Below are 15,236 nucleotides of genomic sequence, written 5' to 3'. Positions count from 1 at the left end.
TCATGTCATCTTACCTAATGTGTTACTCTGTTCTTATAAACTTAATACTCTAGATGCATGCTGGATAGCGGTCGATGTGTGGAGTAATAGTAGTAGATGCAGGCAGGAGTCGGTCTACTTGTCACGGACGTGATGCCTATATTCATGATCATGCCTAGATATTCTCATAACTATGCTCAATTCTATCAATTGCTCGACAGTAATTAGTTCACCCACCGTAATACTTATGCTATCTTGAGAGAAGCCACTAGTGAAACCTATGGCCCCGGGTCTATTCTCCATCGTATAAGTTTCCAATCTATTTTACTTTGCAATTTTAACTTTCAATCTATATCATAAAAATACCAAAAATATTTATCTTATCATTATCATATCTATCAGATCTCACTCTCGTAAGTGACCTGAAGGGATTGACAACCCCTTTATCGTGTTGGTTGCGAGGTTCTTATTTGTTTGTGTAGGTACGAGGGACTTGCGTGTGGCCTCCTACTAGATTGATACCTTGGTTCTCAAAAACTGAGGGAAATACTTACACTACTTTGTTGCATCACCCTTTCCTCTTCAAGGGAAAACCAACGCAATGCTCAAGAGGTAGCATGGTGCCAGCCAAGGACCTCGTCAAAGCTCGATGTGGCGAGTATGGTGACCAAGCTAGGGGTGGCGTGAACATTGGCCAAGCTCCAGGCCTCTTCCTTCACAGAAGCTGCCACTTCTAACAGGGTCAAAACCATGCCACGTGATCAGCAAAACCACCTAAAGTGGTATGAGGGACTAACATTATCCGGTTTGAAAAATTGAGGGACTAAGATTTACTGGTTTTGAAGTTGAGGAACTATTCATATACTCTCAAGAGAGTCGAGGGACGAAAAATATATACTTTTTTTCTTAAATAGTATGACCATAGTAGGGTCAACAGATTTCGGGCAACGCTTCATAGCTACGAGCTCAAAGAAATCTATCTCCAGACTCAACGTTTCACTTGGAGCAACGAGAGAGTGAACCCAACCTTGAGCAAAATTGGCACCTACTTTTGGAACTGTGAGTGGGACACAACGTTCAACACCCTCGTGCTCCATGCACTAGCATCCTCCCTCTCTGACCACTGCCCTCTCTTGCTTGCCGATGATAAGGCACCTAGAAGGCCAATGACCTTCAAATTCAAAAACTTTTGGCATCTTTTCCCGACTTCAAGGACGTTGTGCAGAAGGTGTGGAATGAGCGCGTTGAGCACACAAAGCCTTAGCTAATATTATTCAACAAGCTCAAGAAGATTGGGCTTCGCTTTTCTAAGTGGAGTAGGGGCCTTTTCTCTAAGTCAAGCATTCAGCTTCAGGCCGCCCTCTTGGTGATTCTTCATCTCGACATTGCTCAAGAGGAGAGGCAGCTCTCCCCTGAAGAGCATGATCTCCGGGCTAGGCTAAAAAGGAGGGTCATAAGCTTGGTCGTGCTTGTGAAAGATCACAAGAAGCAGTGTGCTAGAGTCTCAAACGTCAAAGAAGAGGACGCTGACACAAAATTATTCCACCATCGGGTCAATGCTAGGAGGAGAAAGAACCATATTCAAAGAATTATGGACGACCATGGTTGGATAACCAAGCATGATGCCAAAGAGAAAATAATCGCGGACCACTTCTCAAATGTCATGATGAAAGGTTGTAGGGGCACAAAAGACGTTGATTGGGAGGAGCTTAATGTGGAGTTGCATGGTTTGCACAATCTGGACTCACCTATTACTGAGAAGTGCTAGAGGCGATCAAATGCCTAGTGACAAGGTGCCCGGGCCGGATGGCTTTACGGGCTACTCTTTAAGAAGTGTTGGGATATTATCAAGCTCGACCTCATGAGGGTGATCAGCTCCTTCGACTCTCTGCACACTCGAACCTTCATTGGCTCAACTCTGCCAATGTTTTGCTCTTGCCCAAGAAGGAGGGCGGAAATGATTGCCTATTATAGGCCCCTTAGTATTATACATGAGATTGATTGCCAAGATTATTACGAAGGTTGTATCCATCCGGCTTGGGCCCCATATGACCACTCTAATATCCAATGCCCAAAGTGCATTCATCAAGACGACAAGTATTCACGACAACTTCATGTATGTGTGTAACCTTGCTCGGCGGCTGTACAAGAGCAAGACCCCTGCACTCCTATTCAAGCTCGACATCCGCAAGGCATTTGACTTGGTCAAATGGGAGTACATTCTGGACCTCCTTCAGCATCGTGGGTTCCCAAGTAACTTTCGTGATTGGATCACGACTCTATTGTGTTCTTCATCTTCGAGGATTCTTCTGAATGGGGCGGCCGACCCTCCCATCAAGCATGGGTGTGGGCTCTGACAGGGGGACCCCCTCTCCCCTTCCTGTCTTCACTGCCATTGACCCCTTACAACAAATTCTTGATGTGGCAATGAGAAAGGGGCTCCTCCAAAAGATCTAGGGACGGGGAGTCATGATGTGGACCTCTCTCTATGCGGATGAGATGGCAGTGTTCATGGCTCCAATCAAAAGAGACATTGACAATTTGGCAGCTATCTTGCGAGGCTTCGAGAAGGTCACAAGCCTATACACCAACTTCCATAAGAGCGCCATGGTCCCCATCCGCTACAGTCATCTTGACTTGGAGCATATCACCCACAATCTACTGGCAACTAGAGCTTCTTTCCAATTGCAATACTTGGGGCCGCCCCTCTCCATTTGGCAGCTCAAACTGGAGGACCTGCAATACCTTATTGACAAAGTGGCTAGCAAGTTGACAACATATGATGGCTAGAACATCACCACCATTGGGCGTACGACTCTCGTCAAGGCTGTTATCACTTCTCAAGTGGTCTTCTTCATTACCTCTGGTCATTCCACTGAGCATTTTACAACACGTCAACAAGCTTTAAAGGGCTTTCTTATGGTCTGGGTCGGATAGGACAACCGGAGCCAAATGAAAGGTGAATTGGGATATCATGTGCCGGCCGCAAGAATATGGTGGTCTTGGGGTGCTCAACACTAACAAGTTTTAAAAAATAGAACATTGATTTTATACCCTAAAATATTCTGAAAACAATTGCATGCACACACACATATATATGTGTGTAGTATGTGCGGACATGTGGGTGATATGATATTGCTTGGGCACATGCGTTCTTGATGCTCTCTTGTGTACAGCACAGACATGCGTACATACTGTGGTATGTGGATTGCTTGGACACATGCGTTCAAACGAATCTTATTTTCTGTGTGTCACAAACATGTGGGTCGTGCAACTTTCAATCCCCGGTCGGCCATCCGACCTCCTCCTTGTGGATGTAGATAAATTGCTACAGCTACCCCAAGGAAGAAAGTTTTCTTTCTATCAGCCACTCGGTCTAGAGATAATTGCAACATGCTGCACACATAATTCCAAATGATAAAAACACTAAGAATCGGCTCATGGTACCGATCATATGGTTCTCCGTCATATAAAATTATTGCATTGACAAGTCTTCGTACGTCGGTTGGTGGCTAATACTATTGTCGACAGCTGTCTCGAGCCGATATACCTGCTAATAAACGTGGATGAGAGCAGTCGAGTACTAATGACTAGCTACTTCAGTACGATTAATGTAGTGGGTACTATAACCTAATAGTCAAGTCCACTATTTAACTTTAATTATGCTACTATTCGCATGTAGTCTATGATTACTCCGCAACGGTTTATCACTTAAGATTAGTATACAAATAACTTATGTTTTACTATTTGATGTGTATTAATTATAGTTTTAAATGATGGGCTATGCCGAATAGCGGAAGTCCTCCATAGCCATAGCGGCGGTATAGCGGGGCTATAGCCTGCTGTTCTATAACATACCGGGCAATTGTGAAGAATATCATTTAGCGGTACCGCGATCTCACAACTATACCAACGCTATATCAGGACTATAACCGGCTATTAATAGAAAATAATATAGTACATAAACTCTGTGGGCTATGATTTTTGTCATTATTAGCTTCATAGTTAGCCAGTTTTCTCCTATAAAAGGTTAAACAATGGGCAACCAAACCATCAACCAAAGTACATCTACAAGCTTGAGGTTATACACAGCCTATGTGGCCGAGTGGTGTTCCCATAACAAAATAGCAAGGGCGCAATTCTATGCGCGTGATAGGAGTAGAGGACTGAAACATTAACTATGTGAATGAAGCAGAGGTACAAATGAGTGGCCTCAGAAACATTAACTGGCCTTGTGTCCTGGACACAACCACTAGATCTATCCATCCACCTAGCTATTGCTTACTACTGTAAGCACAGTTTGCCTCGTCGGGTACATGGCTCTCTTGAGCAGATTCACAGTACATCTCTAGGCCCTTTTCTTGAGGTCCTTGTGGACCCTCCCTGTTGTTGTTTTTTTAAGAAAAAGGAGTTGTGTATAAAAAACTGTCTTCCGCAAACTTTAAAAAATTCGGAAACAACTACACGTGCAAATGTTTGACCCTACATAATTTCACTGGACATGTTCTATTGTGGTGAAGAGATAAAGTAGCAATAAGTCACCATTTTAGTGTGTTCTTTGCACAGTGATAAAGTGCATCAATAGATATAGAGACCAGAGTGACTTTCTCCTTTTTTGAAAAAAAAATGCACAGCTTTCACAAAAATTAGTTCCTGCACAAAGTATTCACCGTTAATCCCAATAGCATGCCCCCCTCGCCCTCAATCCCCCGGGTAATTTTTGTAATAATAAAATAAATTGTTCTTTAAGTAAAAGGAAAAAAGCTACTAGTTACACCATTGAATTATTTGCCGTCCTTACATTCTCCCAGATTATCGCTATCCATATCATCTATAGATTCCATTGCATTTTTAATGATTTTGCTAATTCTCAGTCTATAATTAACATTGAGCTGCGGATGGGCTCATAGCCAGTGGTGGGAGCGCAGTAGCGTCTCCCTGCCTGTGCGTATTCGAATACTATGGTTCGCAAGTGTGTCACGCCCTTCTTAATTATAAAGCCACAGGGCCTCCTCCCTGTTGGTCTAGTCTTTTTTAATTAACATTGAGGTCCATGCAAGATTTTATATTTCTGAACTCTGAGACCAAACACTACCCTTTTTGCACTAGATGGACAAATTTAAATTACATGGTGAACATTGTTCTAGATCAGTATGAATATGTTTGTAAAACCGACTAAAATATTAGCCTATTCTCAATCTACCGAGGCAATATTCTTTTAGTAGATTAGATATTTTAACACATGAATATTTTATATAATCAGATTGGTTTGTAAAATTGACTGGGAATGAGTTGAAAAATATTCATAAATTTACTTTTTTTGTGAGTAAAATAAGTAAATTTATGAATATTTTTTAACTCATTCTCATAAATTTACTTTTTTTGCGAGTAAAATAAAGTAAGTTCATAAAATTACTAAAAGGAGGCGCGGGGCTTCGCCGGATATCAATTCCTTTGAGCGTTGCTCTCCTTCGCACCCCTTTATGGCGGCATACAAGCGAACCCAACTCTATTTTTTTTATTAACAGGAGGATTTCGGGGGAGCAACTAGTTAACGAGCGCTCCTTCGGGAGCCTCGCAACGATCAGCGCCACTTGGCGCGCTCTCAGTCATTTGCCACGTGTCGCGCTCTGGACGCTCCTTTCGAATTTTTTTTATTTTTCTGCACGTGTTTTCGGCTTTTTAAATGGTTTTTTTCGGGGTTTTTTTGATGTTTTGGTTTTCCCCCGGTCTTTCTTAGCTTTTCGATCAAAAAAAATTCGAATTTTTTTTTTGCGCGAAAAAACGCGTTTTCTTTTTTTCTCTTTCGCGAAAGTCACGGTTTTTCTTCCGCGAGAGGCACGGTTGCGCTTTAGCGAGAGTCACGGCCGTGCCTTTCAGAAACGAAAAAAAAACGTGTTTTCTGTTTTTTTTTCTTTCGCGAGAGTCACGGTTTTGTTTTCGTGTGAGGCACGGTTGTGCTTTCGCGAAAGTCACGGCCGTGCCTCTCAGAAAGGGAAAAACAAAATGCGTTTTCTGTTTTTTTCTTTCGAGGGAGTCACGGTTTTGCTTTCGCGAGAGGCACGGTTGTGCCTTCGCGAAAGTCACGGCCGTGCCTCTCGGAAAGGGAAAAAATACGCGTTTTCTGTTTTTTTTTTCTTTCGCGAGAGTCACGGTTTTGCTTTCACGAGAGGCATGATTGTGCTTTCGCGACAGTCACGTCCGTGCCTCTCGGAAACAGAAAAAACGTGTTTTTTGTTTTTTTCCTTCCATGAGAGTCATGGTTTTGCTTCCACGAGAGGCACGATTGTGATTTCGCGAGAGGCACGGAAGTGCCTCTTTCGGAAAGGGAAAAAAACCATGCTCCCGGTCCGGTTTTTTCGCCCGGTTTTTTTCGTGAAAAAAAAAGTTCGTCAAAACCTATCAACATGGGATCTAGTTTTGAAGATCTCGACGCGAGAAATCCAACGATGAAAACAGTTCGAGATTTGGACGCATGATTTAAGATATAAAACGTTTTGAATAAACGGATCTACAAAAGAAGGAAAAACTCTCAGGTTGCAACCAAAAAGGGGTGCAACAAAAAAGGGGTGCAAAGGAGAGCATCGCTCGAAGGAATTGATGTGTGGGCATGCGTCACACCTCCTGCTGCATTTTTTTTTGCTGGTACCTTACCAAGCTGGCCGCTTGGTGTCACGCCTCCTACTAACACGTGTTGTTTTTGCTTTTTAGTAAAATTTATGAATATCCATTAACTAATTCTCAGTCAATTTCACACAGGGTAGTGAGCGTATGGGCCGGGCCAACTAATGTAGCGATGAGACTGCCGGTTTTCTTTTCTGTCTCCTGCTTGTTTTGTTTGTTTGTTTTTCTTTGCTTGTATTTCATTGTATTATTTTGTCTCTTTTCTCCACTTTCTTCCTCTTTTCTCTTTTCCATTTCCCGATATTTTTTCTTTTTACCTTTTCTTGAAAATTTAAATTTTTCGAAATTCACAAAAAAAAAACTCGTCGTTTTTTAATTCGTGACTTTTTGGGAATTCATGAATAATTTTAAAACTAATAATATTTCTAATACACTCAACATTTTTTAAAAATCTTGAGAACATTTGATTCGTGATTTTTTTATAAACTTGTAATAATTTTTTAAAATTAATTTTTGTACATTCATGATTTTTAAAACATTTTTAACTTTATGAATATTTTCTAGAATTCACAATCATTTTGATTTTTGATGAACATTTCTTGATAGATGTCCTATAGAGCTAATGTTTTCTGCGAGTGATATTTCTAAGGGACACTCTTTGGTGTGTTCGATTTTGAAGCATGAATCTTAAGGTGGTGAAATGCGGCAATCCCCGCGAGGCACACTGTTCACTCCCATGCGCCTTTCCAGAAATGACACAATTGTTTTCTCTCATACATCATTCCTAGGGAACGACCCGTGTGTACCATGGCACCCACTAGATGTAGCATGTCAAATACTTGAAGAATGTATAGTAGCCACTCTTCAAGGCATGGCAATTCATGTACATATGGGTAAGCCCTGTTTTTTCTTAGTCTGTCAATTCTCTCTGTTGCAACATGACAACTCCTTGAAACATATGACCATGTCTCTATTGCAGCATGTCAAAACCCCTAAAATGCATGACATTTTAACCGTATCATATGTTTCTTTAACATATCATATGTTTTTATTTTTAGGCATGAAAAATTTCTCCCTTTTTTTGGCATGACAAATATCTCTGTTACACCATGACAATTCTGAACGTTTCATCGGAGTGTTTCTTTTAGAGAACACCCCTAGTGGCGTCATTCGCTAGAATGAGCTTCCCAAGGGAATGTTCATCCGTGTCAAGGGCTTGACAAATGATAACTTGGAAAAGCGTAAATGGGAAGGTAATAAACGGTGCTGCTTTTGCAACCAGGAAGAAGTAATAAATCATCTATTTGTATTCTGCCCACTTGCTAACTTACTGTGGCAGACCATTCATGTAGCATTTAACGTAACTCTGCTCATCTCGGTTACACATTTATGTGGGAATTGGTTAACTGGGATTGCGGCTAAAACCGCGGCACATATTCATGTAGGAGTATGTGTATTACTTTGGGCCATTTAGAATTGTTGGAATGATGTTGCCTTTAATAGACAAATCGTCACAAATTTTCTACATGTTATCTTTAGGGCGTCAGCTTGGATCCATACATGGTCATTACTTAGCCATGTGGATCATAGAGAGCTTATGGATACCGGTGCAACCGATGAAAGGTGGTTGCACGGGATATATACAACCAGTTTGGATGGAGGTCCAATAATAGAATATGTGTTTAGTCATCTTAATCTATTTTCGCCGGTTGTGGCATATTATTTTTTTGTAATAGTTTTGTAAGACTTTTAGAGACCTTGTTCGGAACCTAGATCTTTAATAGTATGGTTGTGTGCATCAAGAGATGCAAAGCCCGGGGTTTTTTCTTCTTTTCTATTTTTTAAAAAAAATCCGTGTCAGGGTCTTTCTTTAGGGAACGTCAGCCCCTTATTAGGATCCTATCTTTAATTTGAATATTTTTATTTTTACTGTTTATATGTTTTTAAAAATATATTTAAAAACCGGCTGAAAAAAAAGGAAGAGAAAAAACTGAGTGAAAAACATTTGTTGGAGTAGCCTCCAATATTGGGATCCAATTGGAGTGTTTTTGACTGACTCTTTGTGCTTGCTCCCCAACAGGCCTCCACGAGCTCGGCCTTCTTCCTTGCCGTGTTTGTCTCCACGAGCGAGTGACACCAGCCGGCCCACGTCGCGACCTAAGCCCTCGCCGGAAATCCCCCACTTGCGCCGACTCTATCAGTTACGGCTACCAATCGCTCCGCCCTTCCCTTCTCCTCTCTTCTCAGCGGCAGTCACCAGCGCCGCCGCCCCCGGACGCGAGCTCCTCCACCGGCGTCTATCCCGAGGCATGACCGGCGCTGCCCCCGCCCTCCTCCACCACCACGGTACCGCGCAGTTTCCCCTCCCCTCCTCGACCCGCCTCCCACCCCACTGTTTCCGGCTACCCGTCTACATGCGCAGCGCGCGCCGTAGGGTCCAGTTTCGTCTAGGGTTTCGGGATTTCCGCGGCGCGAGGAGCGGCCTGTCTGCTCCACCGCCGCTGCCGCCCACCGCGCGTTTCCCCTTGTCTCTGCGGCGTCCAGCAGTGGTACACTGACCCGTAGCAGTGGTAGCCAGGAGCAGCAGCAGCAGCAGCAGCACTGCGGTGCTGCGCTAGCAGTAGTTAGGCCGCTGCGTACGCACCCCTGTCGCAGAGAGGCTCAACGTGTAGGAGCTCACCCTTCTTAATTGATGGCAGAATCATACATGTGCGCGCTCCCCTAATTGTTATCACTGGTGAATTTTGAGATGGATCCTATATGCTTACCCTACTAAGGGGCGGTGCTAATTCGGCTTACAGAGAGAGTGGTTTGGGACAATACTCCTATCTCTTTTATGTTGGAGCATTTCTGAATTTATGTTCTCCCTGACGGCATGCCTAATGGACAGGCAGAAAAATGTGGCCTGGTTTACCTGCAATAACCACCTCGTTAGGTACTAAGAGGGGATTTGAATCTATTTCTTATCCTCATTCCTCAGCTAGCTGTAGTGGTGTTTGCTTCTGGCCCAGATTATGCAAGTTGAGCTGCTTTATTTAGATTTATATATGCCAATCATGTTGTGCTCAAGGCAGTGTATATCAATTTGCCATGTTTATTCATATATGAATATGATAGCCGATTACCTATTAAGTGGATTGGGGGTTTATAAACCACTCAAGTGGAATATGTATGTATGCAGTATGCACATTAGATGGCATGTGCAGCTCACACTTCCTGCAGTTCTACAGCAACTGCCTAACTATTTTGGGGGATCGTCCCTTTAGATGCCTTGCACTGTCCTCTCTTCCTGGATTGACTTAAATGTTGCCCGTTAGATGTCTGCTAGCGCAAATTTTCCCGCTATCTGAAATCTGAACTTGTTCAAACTGGACACGAGACACTTGGTTTCCCAATTTAATTCATACAAGACTGCTGTTGCTCGCTATTTCCGTGTTTGCCGCTAGGAGCAGGCGCTTGTACTCGATTGCACATGGTGTAAATGTGCATCTCTTCTGCGTCGTTTGGCTTTAATTAGGATGCATATGTTAGTTGATTCATGAATATGCACAGAGCAACTGTATGGCGTTCTCCTCCACTAATCAAATAGCTCTGTATGTATTTTAGAGATCGACCGACAGGCCACGTTAGCTGGCTCATACTCATTAACCCGTCTTATGATCTGTTCAGGATTGAGCTGTGCCTGGCAGCAATTCATGTTGTGATACACTCCTCTTTTATTCATGACTTACATTTAGGGATGAAAGTGACTGGAATATTTGTTATTTCCCATATGAGCTACTTCTGAAGTGCAGTCCATTTTCTTTCAGTTGTCAAATGCCTTGTCTTTTCCTTGAACGCCGCAAGTTACCTTTATGCATGTGTCTATGATGAAGTGAGTTTTGCCCATGTGGATCTTGATATGGCTGTTGCCAGTTTGGTCAAAACTTAAAAGTGTCATTGTTCGTAATGCCATTGTTTGTTTCCTCGAATATAATGTTTATTTTCAAATTTCACCTCTGTCTGACATGCTGCATACTGTTCCATCTTAAGCTGCCTATTTCCCATTAGTCCACCAAGCTTCTTCCAAAGCAATAACTGATGTATACTGTTTATTTTTCTGTCCAGGAGTTTCAAGCAGAGGGACATTACCTGTCTATCATGGCAATTGCAGATTCGTCCCAGGATCTTGTTTCCTCAGCAAATCAACTATTTTGGGACCATTGACTGTGTCTTTGGTTTGTGGTGCTAGCCCCAACAACCATAGACCAAGGAATCCAGATATCTCACGACAACAGAAGAGGGGTTCATCATCAAGGGGGAAAAGCAAGCCATTCCAAGAAAGGGACGACTCTGAGAATAATGATGAATTTGATAGTGATACAGTATCCTCCAAAAATGGACCACCTATGTCTTTGACAAGCAACTCACGCCCCCATGCAACATCAGCTCCAGGGGAAAGGGAAAAGGAGATTGTAGAGCTATTTAAAAGGGTTCAAGCACAACTGCGAGCCAGGGGAAAAGGCAGGGAGGACAAGAAGCCTGAACCTGCAAAATCTCAGGGTGAGAAGGGAAGTGTCGATTCCCTTCTTAATCTGCTCAGGAGACACTCGGTGGACCAAAAACGGAAGAGCAGCGATGAGAAAGAACAGAATTTTGATCAGACATGGAGAAGCAGTGATTCTGGAAACAAGCAAAGTTCAAGGATATTTGGCACGAAGAACGACGTGCAGGAAGGGCAGAAGCCACCTCCTGCAACCTTCCAGAGACCGCCTTCAAGCTTCAGGCGAAGATCTCCTGTCCCTGGGGTTAAGTTTCAGCTTGTTACCAATCCAGAAGCTGGTGCCAAGCCTGTCGTCAATGGCATGACCGATGCTGTGCTGAAAGCCAAGACGCCACTGGAGGAGGAGACTGCTCAAGATGAACCTGATTCAGTCTCCCCGTACGAACCCGACTCTGTGCTAGCACCAGAAGACGCATCTTTGGATGACTTTGTTGTTTCAGATGATGAGTCAGACGTGCTGGATGCCGATGAACCTGAAGATTATCTGGAACCGTTGGATGATGTCGACGACATTCCAGATAGCAGCGCATCCCTTGATGACAGTCTGGAAGGTAGTCCTTCTGCGGAAGCTTCCGACCTGAGCTCGCTCAAGGTCACGGAGCTGAGAGAGCTGGCGAAGTCTCGAGGACTCAGGGGCTACTCGAAGATGAAGAAGGGCGACCTGGTCGCACTACTGAGCGACGCGTCCTGATCCGCTGGTGGCGGCAGTCCCGCTCGAGCCCACCGTTTTGCTTCCCTTCTGCCATGGCCATGTGCCCGAACGACCCTCCATTCCTATTTCGCCAAGACCAGGCCCTTTTTCTAGGTAGAAAGTTGTAAATGAGCAAGGTTAACTTTTCTCCGTTCATCGCCGCCGCGGATCTGTTGCTGTCATGTCCTAGTTTCTTTAGTTGATTAGCCGGACTCTGTTAGGGTTAAATAAGCAAAAGCTGTAAGCCGTGCTGGGGCATTTGTTTCCGTGCTGTACCGCTGGTGTTGTAGGCAAGGCAATCTTGGTTTCCCTCCTCGATTCGGTTGGTCACTCGTCAGTGAGCGTGTAAGGCTGCAGCGGTCCGTTGATACTGTTCTGATTTCGTTGTGCTCGTATCAGTCTTCGGTGCATCTAACACGGTCTGGATGCATGCTGCCATCCCCTGGTCGATTACCATCTCTTTTATCATGGATATGAAAAGGATACCGGCACTTCATGGATCATGGTAATTCCTGATGCCTTTTCTCCTTTCTTTTTCTCTGCAGCAGAGGCTGGCCGGCTGGCATTTGGCAATACGGCTCTGCGCGCCAGGACTGCGGCTGCAACCTGCAGCTTTCCTCGTGATGAAGAAAGCAAAGCAATGGAGTCGATGGCCTCGTCAGCTCAGTCGCAGTCCATTATTGATCGGCTTCTGTTCCTTGTGCTGGCCGGCCGCCAAGGTAAGGAAGTAAACACGCATAGCTCACTCAGCCTGTGATCCACGCACTCCTTGATCCATGCTGGTGTCTCTGCTTTGGTGTCTGGGGGCCGTCGGATCTGGCCGACTGGACGGTTAGTTGGCCAGTCTCACGTGCCCCTGCTTCCTCGTCCTGCGCTGCGCTGCGCTCCCAGGGCTTGGCTGGCTGTGTCTGTGACTCTGTGTGTGTGTGTGGTGTGAAGCACTGATTAAAGCTGCCCCATTTTGATACGGCCGCAACGGTGCATGGTACCCTCTAGCGGCAGCGGTGGTAGCCAGTTTCAGTCTCAGTGTGTGTCCTTAGGAAAGAATATATATAATGTCATCAAAAGAAAAGAAGAAGAACGAACATTCCCCGCAAAAAAAGAAGAAGAAGAATGAACGCACTCACGGATATATATAATGGGTGTGGCTAGGTCTCAATCGACTAAGATTTAACCAAGTCTTAGCCAAGTGACATAACAGGCAATAGAGAAAAATAAAAAAACTGAAAAAAAAAATTTGCACGAATCTCAACGTAAGATCTTATGGATATATCATCGACTTAGACTTCGTTAAGTCTTAGTCGACTGAGACTTAGCAAAACTGATATATAATGTGCTCGGTTTGTCTCATTATTATTTTTTGTTAAGAGCTACCCTGACATCCAAATGCTCTGACATTTTTTTTCTCGAGAGTACGCCAATGGCATACCTTAATTTTATAGAAGGGAGAAGGTTTAATTACAAGAGCCTACTGTGGGTGCGAACACCTACACAGGCACACTGACACCTTACACCAAAGAGAAATAAAGGTCACTCTCTCAGAAAACGATCTAAACCACCTACTCCAAATCTTGCGTCCCTCCACTCTTTCACCTCGTCCAAGGCCATGTCTACCAATTGTCGCACCGCCCTCTGCTGTTGTTGTCTGTTGAAGACCCTCGCATTCCGCTGCTTCCATATCAACCAAGAGGTACCTATCACGAAAGAGTCGAACCCTCTTCGCGATTTTCCGGAGAAGTGTAGTCTTTGCCCAAACCACCAATCCTGGAACGTGTCGGTGGTGGAGGGGATGCTGATATTGATTTGGAGCCTGTCAGCACACCCATGCCAAACTTCCCTCGTATAGACACAATGTCCGAAAATGTGATCCACGTTGTCTTCTTCCTGTAGGCAAAGGTAGTAGGGTGACGGGTCGTCCTACAGCCCGTGTCTCGCACGTGGGTCGGACGTCCACAGGCGGTATTTGGTTGTCAACCGCGCAAAGATCTTACACTTCAAAGATGCCCAGCTCCTCCAAATGCACCCGTCTGTAGGAGATCGCTCATGACCTATACACAACCTCTTGTAAACCGACTTCGCCGTGTAACTGGTGGAGGGATCAGCCGGCCAAAGGAACTTATCCGGTACATGTTGGTCTCGGGGAACTGTTGCAATTGCGAGGCAAAGGTTGGCCACTATGAACTCAGTCATCTTTCTTCATTTTTTTTTTTGGAATTTCTTGAATTTATTTATAAATTTAAGCATTTTTTGTTCAATCCCGGGCTCATTGAGCCTGGGAGCTAAAACGCCTCTATCAAAAACGAATATCCAATTCTGAGCCCGGGCCTATCTGCACCTGGTGAACAATAAATTAAAAACTAATACTAGAAAACTTTTAAAAAATTGAATTTTTTTGTGAAGAGACCACTACTTTGTCTAGTCGCCTAGCTTTAATTGTTTCTTTCTCCTTCCTTGAGTTTCAGACATGGACATGCATGCATACATAATGGGACGAAACCCAACAGAAAGTGGGAAGAAAGCAATTTTTCAGGGGGGGTGGGCCCTTCCCACCTCCTAAATCCAATCCTAATCATCCATGTTTGCGTTGCTACTCCGCGAAGTGTGTAAAAAATCTCCCCGTGAGCCATGGGCGGTGTGGCAGCTGGTCCAGTCCAAGCACGGCACGGCACGGCCGGAGAAAGAGCAACTGTTGAAACTCATCTTGGAATTAAAGCAGAACGAACGGAGCTAGCTAGCCGGGGGTTGGCCGGGCTAGCTCCACTATTGTTAGGGCGCAGGGAGGGCGCGGCCGACACTGTTCACCGGCAGCGCCGTGCACGGGACAGGCAGCAAGCACGCATGCATAGTGCGCGCAGTAGTTCGAAACCGAGGCCGCGACTAGTCTACATCACCCGCCCGGCCGCGTATATCTGGACCATATGCGTGTGTCCATGCCAACGCCAATGCCAACGCCAACGCCATGCATGGGCGCATGTGTGCCGCTGTGCGCTTGCATGGGTGGGCCGGCCGGTGCACGCACGGACGGACGCGCATGTTATACATCCGTGGCCTCATCGATCTGATCCGCGAGGTGTGTGACAATCAGGCATGCATGATGGTTCTACGTACAGCTCCTGGTCTCGCGCCGCATGATGGTTCTACGTACGAATAAGCCACGACGTACGACGTGGCTAGCTACCTTGGCATGCAGTTGGCACGGCGATGTGCGAGACCGGCCGGCAGTGATCATACTCGTACGTACGTACGTGCGTACGTGCGTACGCTTACACGTGGAACGTGCGAGGCAGTGGGCGCATGGCATGCATGCATGCCTGAGGAGTTTGTCCCCCGGCCCGCATCTGATCGTCAAGTTTGTTTCCCCCTCACACCGAGACGGCGAGCCCCCTACGTACCTAGGGC

The 15,236-nt window shown here is 45.0% G+C and overlaps 1 protein-coding gene across 1 annotated transcript; it reads left to right on the top strand.

Moving 5' to 3' along the window:
* Window positions 1-8,795: 8,795 nt before the first annotated feature.
* LOC119318439 (SAP-like protein BP-73) lies at window positions 8,796-12,155 on the top strand. Its single transcript, XM_037592996.1, has 2 exons — window positions 8,796-8,949; window positions 10,711-12,155. Exons 1-2 carry the CDS (start codon window positions 8,913-8,915, stop codon window positions 11,835-11,837), a joined length of 1,164 nt encoding a protein of 387 aa, XP_037448893.1. The 5' UTR covers window positions 8,796-8,912; the 3' UTR covers window positions 11,838-12,155.
* The last annotated feature ends 3,081 nt before the right edge of the window (window positions 12,156-15,236 follow it).

The sequence above is a fragment of the Triticum dicoccoides genome, chromosome 6A (assembly GCF_002162155.2).
Source record: "Triticum dicoccoides isolate Atlit2015 ecotype Zavitan chromosome 6A, WEW_v2.0, whole genome shotgun sequence".
Lineage (NCBI taxonomy): Eukaryota > Viridiplantae > Streptophyta > Magnoliopsida > Poales > Poaceae > Triticum > Triticum dicoccoides.
This window is presented reverse-complemented; position numbering and strand designations above follow the sequence as displayed.

Bases quoted from the DNA above. Each gene is read 5' to 3' on its own strand.
- LOC119318439 (XM_037592996.1), top strand. From the start codon at position 8,913: ATGACCGGCGCTGCCCCCGCCCTCCTCCACCACCACG. The intron at 8,950-10,710 runs GTACCGCGCAGT...TTTTCTGTCCAG, and splicing joins CGCCCTCCTCCACCACCACG to GAGTTTCAAGCAGAGGGACA.